The 8669-nt window shown below is 29.7% G+C and overlaps 2 protein-coding genes across 2 annotated transcripts; both read left to right on the top strand.

The window, feature by feature from the left end:
• Nucleotides 1-3211: 3211 nt before the first annotated feature.
• EIN_044670 (hypothetical protein) lies at nt 3212-4639 on the top strand (the record flags this gene model as incomplete). The annotated part of the gene is made up of 1 exon (XM_004253622.1): nt 3212-4639. The coding sequence occupies one exon, from the start codon at nt 3212-3214 to the stop codon at nt 4637-4639; it is 1428 nt and encodes a 475-aa protein (XP_004253670.1).
• A 118-nt stretch (nt 4640-4757) lies between these two features.
• Nucleotides 4758-8314, top strand: EIN_044680 (protein serine/threonine kinase, putative; the record flags this gene model as incomplete). The annotated part of the gene is made up of 2 exons (XM_004253623.1): nt 4758-5183; nt 5384-8314. The coding sequence occupies 2 exons, from the start codon at nt 4758-4760 to the stop codon at nt 8312-8314; spliced, it is 3357 nt and encodes a 1118-aa protein (XP_004253671.1).
• Between the last annotated feature and the right edge of the window lie 355 nt (nt 8315-8669).

An 8669-nucleotide genomic window follows, 5' to 3' on the forward strand; every position in this document is an offset into this window, starting at 1 on the left:
GGTATTTTGTTCTCTCAAAAGCGGGCATTTTTAGCCAATCAAACCTTAAAAATCGCTTGATAGAGAACTCTATTTTTAGTTTCAGTCTAAAAAATGCCCGCTCTTGGGAGGTACCACTCTTGGGAGGTTTTACTGTATTACATTATTGCTTTAAATTTTTATATTTTTTTCATTTTTTTCACAATTTATTTGTTTTTTAGTTTACGATTTGAACTCGTTATTCTTTTTCATTTTACTACAATTAAAATACACTGTTTAATATATTTTTTATCTAAAAAATAAAAACACTGCTCTTTTTAACAGTATTGGTCTGTTGGGAATTAGGTAAGTCGGCGAGTTAACAACTTTATCCACTTTTTAACATTGCCAGAGCAATTTAGGACATATAAACTCGAATAGTTCAGAATACCGTTCAAAACACTTCGAACCAAACTTTTAATATTTTTTTACTAAGTTATCATTGTTTATTTAATTTTTATTTTGTCAAACACATTTTGTGTAAATTTTTGTCAAATGGACAAAATTAATAGACAGACAATGCCATAAAACAATAAACGAGTCTGTAAATACTTTGAACAACTTAATATTAACCAATAACAACAAAATCTTATTTAATTAATTTGGTAAATTAACAGTTTATAATTTTTTGAGAATTATCAATCAAAATTTTTTTAAAATATAAATTAATAATTTAAAACGCCAAAAACATTCTAAAATTAAAAAACGGATTCGATATACAGTAACCACAGCTAGCTATATGGAAAAAGCTAGCCTTATGGGATTGTTTTTGTAATATAGTTTTATTTATTATAACAAATTAACAAATCATAGTATATTGTTGAGAACAATGTTTTGAAAATCAGTGATATTTTAAGATTTAATAAAAATAGATCTCGAATAAATCAAACAAATGGATTTTGATCATGACTATAAAACGTTCACAGAAGCTGTTATACAAAAAATCCACAACCAAACTTGAGATATTGATTTCGAGCTTCAAAAAACAAAAACAACGCGAGTAAAAGCATTAAGTTTAGATGAAATCAAAAAATGTATCATTTCAAGTGAAAATAGACGTCTGGCTTTTTTAAAAGTTATAAACAAAGCAAAAGATCTTTTATTAAAATTAAGTCCTGATTATTTTGTGTGTCAAACAAAAGTTGATCAAATAAAAATGATAAGAAATAAATTTAAAGCTTCAGAAGCAACAATTGGCATATTGTTCGGATTGACTGATGGTGCAATTCATAATCATTTAATCCAAAAACAGGTACAACCAAGAAGACCAAGTCATTTTACCTTTGAAATGGATGCAGCAATCAGTCAGATGTTTAAATGTTGTAATGCAAAATCAATTGTTGCTACACCACATGTTGTTGATTTAATATGCCAACAATTCAATCCTTATTTCGACGTCTCTTTAAATGGAATAGTGAATCATGTTAAACAATTTCACCACAAAACAACCACTATGGCTAGACCAGAAGAGTTAAAAAGGTTGGAATACAACCCAAAAGACTTGTTGGATAATTACATTAAAATTTCAGAATGGAATGGAACACATCCTGCGTTGTTTTATAATATCGATGAAATAGGATTTAATGAATGAACTGACTCTCGAAAAGTATGAGTTTTTGTTGATGATAAAACGACAACAACGAATGTTGGAATTTCACGTTCATCAAAACGAAGTACTGTTATAGCGTGTATATCCGCTTCGGGTAAATTCTGTTCTCCTGCAATAGTAATTCCAAACAAGTACATTGGAGAAGACATTTGTTTAAATTACCCCAAAGTCAAGATTTATTTTACCAACACGGGATTTGTTAACAGGTTTATATTTTGTAGTTGGATGTATGACAGCGTGTTGAAGTATATCGTTGAAAAACGGAAAAAGTTGAAACTCAACGAAACAACATGGGCGGTGATAATCATGGATAATTTTAAAGCTCATTTTGATAGTGATTTGATTGAAATATTTAAATGTAACCACGTCAACATACATTTTTTAGTTCCACATAGTAGTCATCTCACTCAACCACTTGATTTGTGTTTGTTTGGAATTGTAAAAAAGAATGCAACAACACAAGTTCCCATATTCACAACATTTAAAAGACTACAAATACCAACAACCAATCAAACGGCAGGAACTGAATGCCACGAAGAAAATGATGAACTGTGTTGTTTGTTTTCTGAATGGATTAAGTCTCTTGAGGATCCCATTTCTACGAAAGCAATAGAAAAGGAAAGAGCACAATGGGGAGCCAGAGTTACAAGCCAGATTTCTAAAGTACTTAGTTCGATATATCAAAAGACGACTTCTGAGAATATAATTGCTTCTTTTACTAGAGCAGGTTATGTATCTATCATAAAAGACCACTCTATAAAAGTGTACTTTGATATTAAACATGCATCTTTGGTTCATAAATTGGTGATTCCAATTTTGAGTGATGTCATAATTGACAAATTGACGCCACCACGCGAAAATGTCGTCATGACAACTGCCATTATAGCCAATGAACAAACTGTTGTCGACGCAAAAGACGTGTGGACGAAGATCAACAATACATTACAACCGACTTTCGAGGTCGGTTTTCGAATATATAACCAACTTCAAAATTCACCACAACTTAATATCGGATTGCCTTTAGATTTGCCACAAAAAAGACAACTACAGCTTAATCTTAGATTATCACCTGATTTCCAACAGCATAATTTTAGTAGCTATTTGGATTTTGGAACAACGAACAGCAAATTCGTTTCAAAATATGACCTAGAAATATTATCAATGCCGCTTTTTGACAACAATGGTATTAGAAGACCTTTTACCATGATGGAACTTGAAGAATTGGGAAATGAAGTTCCAGTAGAATAGTCAAAAACAACGATGAAGTGGTAAATTCCAAAAATAAAATCCCATAAGTCAAGCGCATGGATTAAACAAGTTATAAATAACACATTCAAAATATACTATATTTTTGTTATTTTAAAATTACGAATAAACTAGAATTAATGAAAAACATTTCCAGAAGGCAAGCTTTTCCCATAAGGCTAGCTTGAGGGACTGTAATTGAATCATAGACCATTACACCATTTTAATAATTATAGATAACAACGAATAAAAACCAAAAAACAAATGTTTTTACTATCACGAAAAAAATAATTAATTATTGCCGTTTCAAATTACGATTCTTCATCTACCAATACAGACATGTTCAATCATTCATTTCTCTATATTTTTGTTATTTTCAGTGTTTGTAAAAGTGAAAGTGGTTGGTGTGAAGATTCAGGAGTGATCACTTATTTTACTTCCACCCAAAGTTGTTTAAAAAACAATTGGGATGTTGTTCCGAATGAAGAAGGTTACAATTTCACACTTCAAAGTGGGTGTTGTTCCTCCCCAATAATGACGTTTGAAGAAACTGCCTTTAATGAATATGTTGTTCGAAAATTTGAATTTAAACCTTCTGTGTTACTAAAATATTTATTTGTCAGAGAGGCAAACATGAATGTCAGAATTTATTTGGTAGAGCTCAATCGACCAGAAAATTTGTTTGTATCTTTTGGTTGTTTTAATAACGAAGGATATTGCAGGACAACTATAAATGATTCTTGGAGACCAACAATAGTTTTAAGGACACAAGGGATTTCTTTGTTTTCTGATATTGATCAGTATTTCTGGATAATGATATTCAGAACAACAGCACGAATTGCTTATTTATTTATTGATGGAAACGTGATGCAAACTGTTAATATTCAATTCAGAACAACAGAATATGTTGGGGATCCATTTACAAAGGGAAGATATCTATTCACTGGAAAATCAAAAGAAGAGAGTATTGGTTTTTATTTGTCTTCTTTGGAGCCGTTAGCAAAAGAAGTGTGTGATAGAAATGGGTTTAAACGATTTTTATATTTTAATACAAATGAAACTACAAATACGTCAAATTTGAAAAATAAGACTTGTTATTGTAATGCAGAGAATGAAAGTATTACATGGGAAAATGTAAATACATTCCCAGATTGTAGATACAACAGTTCATTATTTGATTTGAATTTAACAGCGATTGGCGAGAGTAGAAGTGAAAGTGAAGATATCAATATTTATCTTAATGTTACTCAATGGTTTTCAATCATTTTTAAAACAAATAGAAAATACATATTAAATGGAATTGATGTAAGTGTAAACACAATTTATTTTGACACTCTGGAAATATTAGAAAATGAAGATATTATATTTAATTTAAATTGTAATATATCAATTTTGAAAGTAACTTCTATTGGGAAATTTTACTTCAAAAAGAATCTCATAATTAATACACAAATTTTAATATCGGAACCCAATTTTACAAACAAAATATTGTTTACTTTGGATGGAAATTTTACTGAAGTTAAGACGTCACTTTTATCCAAATGTGGGAAACGAGTGTATTTGACAAAAAGTGTGTGTAACATGTGTCTTTGTAATTACACTGAAAATAATGTATGGGAACCTTCAGGGTATGATGGAATAAATCGAGGGGACTGCTTTAACAACACTACACAAATAACTTTGACTCTTCAAATTCTCTCATCACAAATGAATGAAAATTTAACTACACAAACTTGGAACAGAATTGAGATTATGTTAAAGATGTGAATGTCACTTTCACTTCAAATGTTACAACAAAACACTTTCACTGCACAAATGTGCCACTTTTAATGTACCACTGAAAATCACTTCATCAATCGAGTTTTACACTAATGGGTATATTAAAATGACTTCAAAATATTCTTTAACAATTGGCGAAGGTGTCACAATAAATCTTAATAATATGACAACAAATGGGGATAAAACGGGTCTTATTCAAATTCAAAAAGGTGGTATATTTATATCAGACACAATAAATATAAAAGTCAATTTTAACAATTATCAAGACAATTATATCAACTTGATTTCATTTCAAGAAGTTCAAAATTCATCTTCAACACCTTTGTTTAATAAATTACTTGGAGGGAAATTATATCGATCTTATCTAAACTCTAACAATGTTGATACAACCGTTACATGTACTTATATCAGTGGAAACTTTGATGATTACAACAGTTATGACAATCAAGTCCTACACTGTCCACCATCCTCTGTTAATTCAACAATTGTAATACAAAACACAAAACTCGAACAAAACATCAATTTTATTGGAGTATTTATGCAAAACACAACGCAACTTGATTTTATTAAAAAATACACTTTTACTTCTAAATTTAAAGAACAAAATGAAAACTTAATTTATATTAACAACTCTTCAAAAAATGGCGAAAACATTGAAATCTCACAAATGAGTAAGAAGTGGATTTTAGGTTCTAAATTTGGGTTTACTACTACAACAAAATTATCAAAAAGGAGATGAGGAAAACAACCGATACTTATAAAATGGTGTCATTCAATGAAGAAAACCAATGTTTGCTTTTTTATCCCAATTTAAAAGATGGAAGTTGTCATTTATGTAAAAATGACTCATATTTATCAAGTGGAAATTGCGAAGTTATAAGTTCAAAATGTATAACATTATACAAAAAACAAACTTCAGATGTTTGTGAAGCTTGTGAAACTGGAAGCGAAGTTGATAAATATCAATGTTTACCATGCCCGACTAATTGTCTTCATTGTGCCAAAGGAAAATGTGTTTTATGTGATAAAGAGTATATTGTTGACGTCAATCGAAACTGCGAAAAGGTATTAGTTTATGATGATAATTCGTTATTAATAATATCAGGTAAAACAATCAAATGCAATATTGGATATTTTATTAAATCAAATAAGTGTGAAAATTGTGGTGAAAATTGTATTAATTGTAACAATGAAAGTTCTTGTAAAATATGTGATTCAAAAAGTTTATTGAAAAATGGAGTTTGCACTTTACAAAACAGAGTTATTCTTTCAAACAACAACAATTTAATTGTATGTGAAAATGGTTATTACAATATAGAAAATACGTGTCAAAGTTGTTCAAACAAATATGGCGAATTGTGTTCCCTTTGGGATACACACAATTGTCTTAAATGTACATTAAATGGAGTTATTAATAATGAAGGAAAATGCATTGAACTAATACAAAGTAGTTGTATTCAAACATCAAACAGTTTTTGTAATGGCTGTAAACAAGTCTCTAATTTTATTAATGATAGTGGAGTGTGCACTTCAAATTCCAATTGTTTGTTTTCAAATAAAAATGAAAAATGTTTGCTCTGTGAAAACAATACTTTTTATGATAATACATCCATGTGTGTTTCATTGACAAATCAAGAAGAAAATTGTGATCGAATGAATAAAGAACAAGATCGATGTATTCATTGTTTAACAGGTTATTTTGTATCAAATTATCACTGTGAAAATTGTTCTGAAAATTGTTTGGATTGTCTTGATTTTTCAACGTGTCTTTCGTGCACTGAAAATCACTTTTTAAAATATGGAAAGTGTTTTTCAAATTCGGAAGTCATCACCAATTGCAAAAAGCTTTTACCATCAAAATCAATTTGTGCGTTTTGTGAGAGTCATTTTTTCAGAAACGCCGAAGGTGAGTGCAAAAATTGCATTGAAAATTGCAATGAGTGCAACACTGAAAAAACATGTTTAAGTTGTTTTACAAATTATTTTTTACTCACAAATAACACACAGTGTATTTCATATGATTTACTTGTAAATTGCGAATTTAAAAGTCAAAGTGGATGTTTAAAATGTTCAACTGGTTTTTACCAACAAAATCAGTTTTGTGTCTCCTGTAACTCAACAACTTTTAATTGTTCCACTTGTGGAACAACTGGAATATGCACTTCATGTGTAGAAGATTATGTCTTGATAGACTCCAAATGTTACTCGAAAAGTTCAATTGAAAATTGTGTTGAAGTGACAAACTCTAAATGCACGAAATGCACTTTTTGGCACACGCCAAATTACTCAAACACGTCTTGCCATACAAAAGTAGTGTGGTGGGTGATATTGATTGGAGTGATATTTGTTCTCATCATCTTAACTATCGTTGTATCATTCGTGTTATTTTTCTCTGTTAAAATTTCTCATCATTATCAAACCAAAAAAGTATATGAGAATATGTGTATTTTCGATGTCAGAAAGTCGAACATTCGATTCACCGAAACTTCAATTGCCAACGTTTTTGTGAACAAAAATGAAATTGAATTTGAAGGAAAAAACGACGAGGAAGCAATTCCAGTCGACAGAGAGTCGCGTGAGTTATTTTGTGTTGGCAATTTTGGAAAGAACACAATAAAAGTGCAATTTTCGTCCAAGGAAGACACAGAAAAATATTCCATTCGAACTGAACCACTTGTGATTACTTTAAAAAAGAACAAAGCAATCGAATTTGAAATATTTATTCAACCAAAATGTTCGTGTAAAATTGAAGATAAAATCACATTGTTTTCTGTTGATTTTAAAAGTGGAATCACTGCAGAAACTCCAATTAATTTGGTTGCTATAACTCAGATATCAACCAAGTTGGATTATGAAGAATTAAATGAAGACAAAAAACTTGGTGAAGGTGGTTTTGGCATAGTTTACAAAGGGACTTTCAGAGGAAATTTTGTAGCCATCAAAAAGATGAAATTGACTATTTTAGATGATCAAAATAAAGAATTTGAAAATGAGGTATCGATGCTTGACAAATTTAGAAATGAGTATATCGTCCATTTCTATGGTGCTGTATTTATACCAAATAAAATGTGTATGGTCACAGAATTTGCCGAATTTGGGTCTTTACAAGATTTAATGAATCATAAAATTAGTGAAGAAGTTACAATGAAACTCCGACTGAAAATTATGTTGGATGCAGCAAAGGGAATAAGTTATTTACATGAAAATGGGATATTACACAGAGATATTAAGCCAGATAATATTCTTGCATTCTCACTTGATGTAAACGAAAAAGTCAATGCAAAATTGACTGATTTTGGAAGCGCTAGAAATGTAAATTTGTTGATGACTAACATGACTTTCACAAAGGGAATTGGGTCTCCAAAGTATATGGCGCCTGAAGTATTGGAACAAATGAAATATAAGAAGAGTGCTGATATATATTCATTTGCTATAACTATGTTCGAATGCTTTGGATGGAAGGAAGCTTATCCAATTGACACGTTCAAATATACATGGAAAATAGCAGAATTTGTAATAAGTGGTAATCGATTAAAAAAACGTCAAGAAACGCCGACAGAATGTTACGAAATTATTCAAAGTTGTTGGGATCAAAATCCAAAAGAAAGGTTACAGATAAATGGAGTTGTGGATCGTCTTCAAAACTGTTCTGATTTATTTTAAATTGCTTTTATCATTTTTTATAAATGTAAACTAAATCAGCAATAATTTTAGTTGTAAAATAAATAATTTAATTTTTTGTAGTTTATATAAATTAAAAAATGAATTATTAAACTAATAAAAAATTTAGAGTTGATGGGAAAAAGTACAACTCCATTTTGTGTGTTTACCTGACGGTGTTTGAAATTCAAATTCGTTGTTTAAAATAAATTGTACCAAAGTGCTACATTTAAGTTTTTGATTGATGAATTGTGTTGGATCGACTATAAAATTGACCTGATGATTTGTTTAAAAATTAATAATGCGTTCTTTTTATTGCGAATTTGAAACGTCGATTTTTTTAAAGTGAATTAAAAAA

This window comes from Entamoeba invadens (genome assembly GCF_000330505.1).
Source record: "Entamoeba invadens IP1 unplaced genomic scaffold scaff_1105074724821, whole genome shotgun sequence".
In the NCBI taxonomy this organism is placed as follows: domain Eukaryota; phylum Evosea; order Mastigamoebida; family Endamoebidae; genus Entamoeba; species Entamoeba invadens.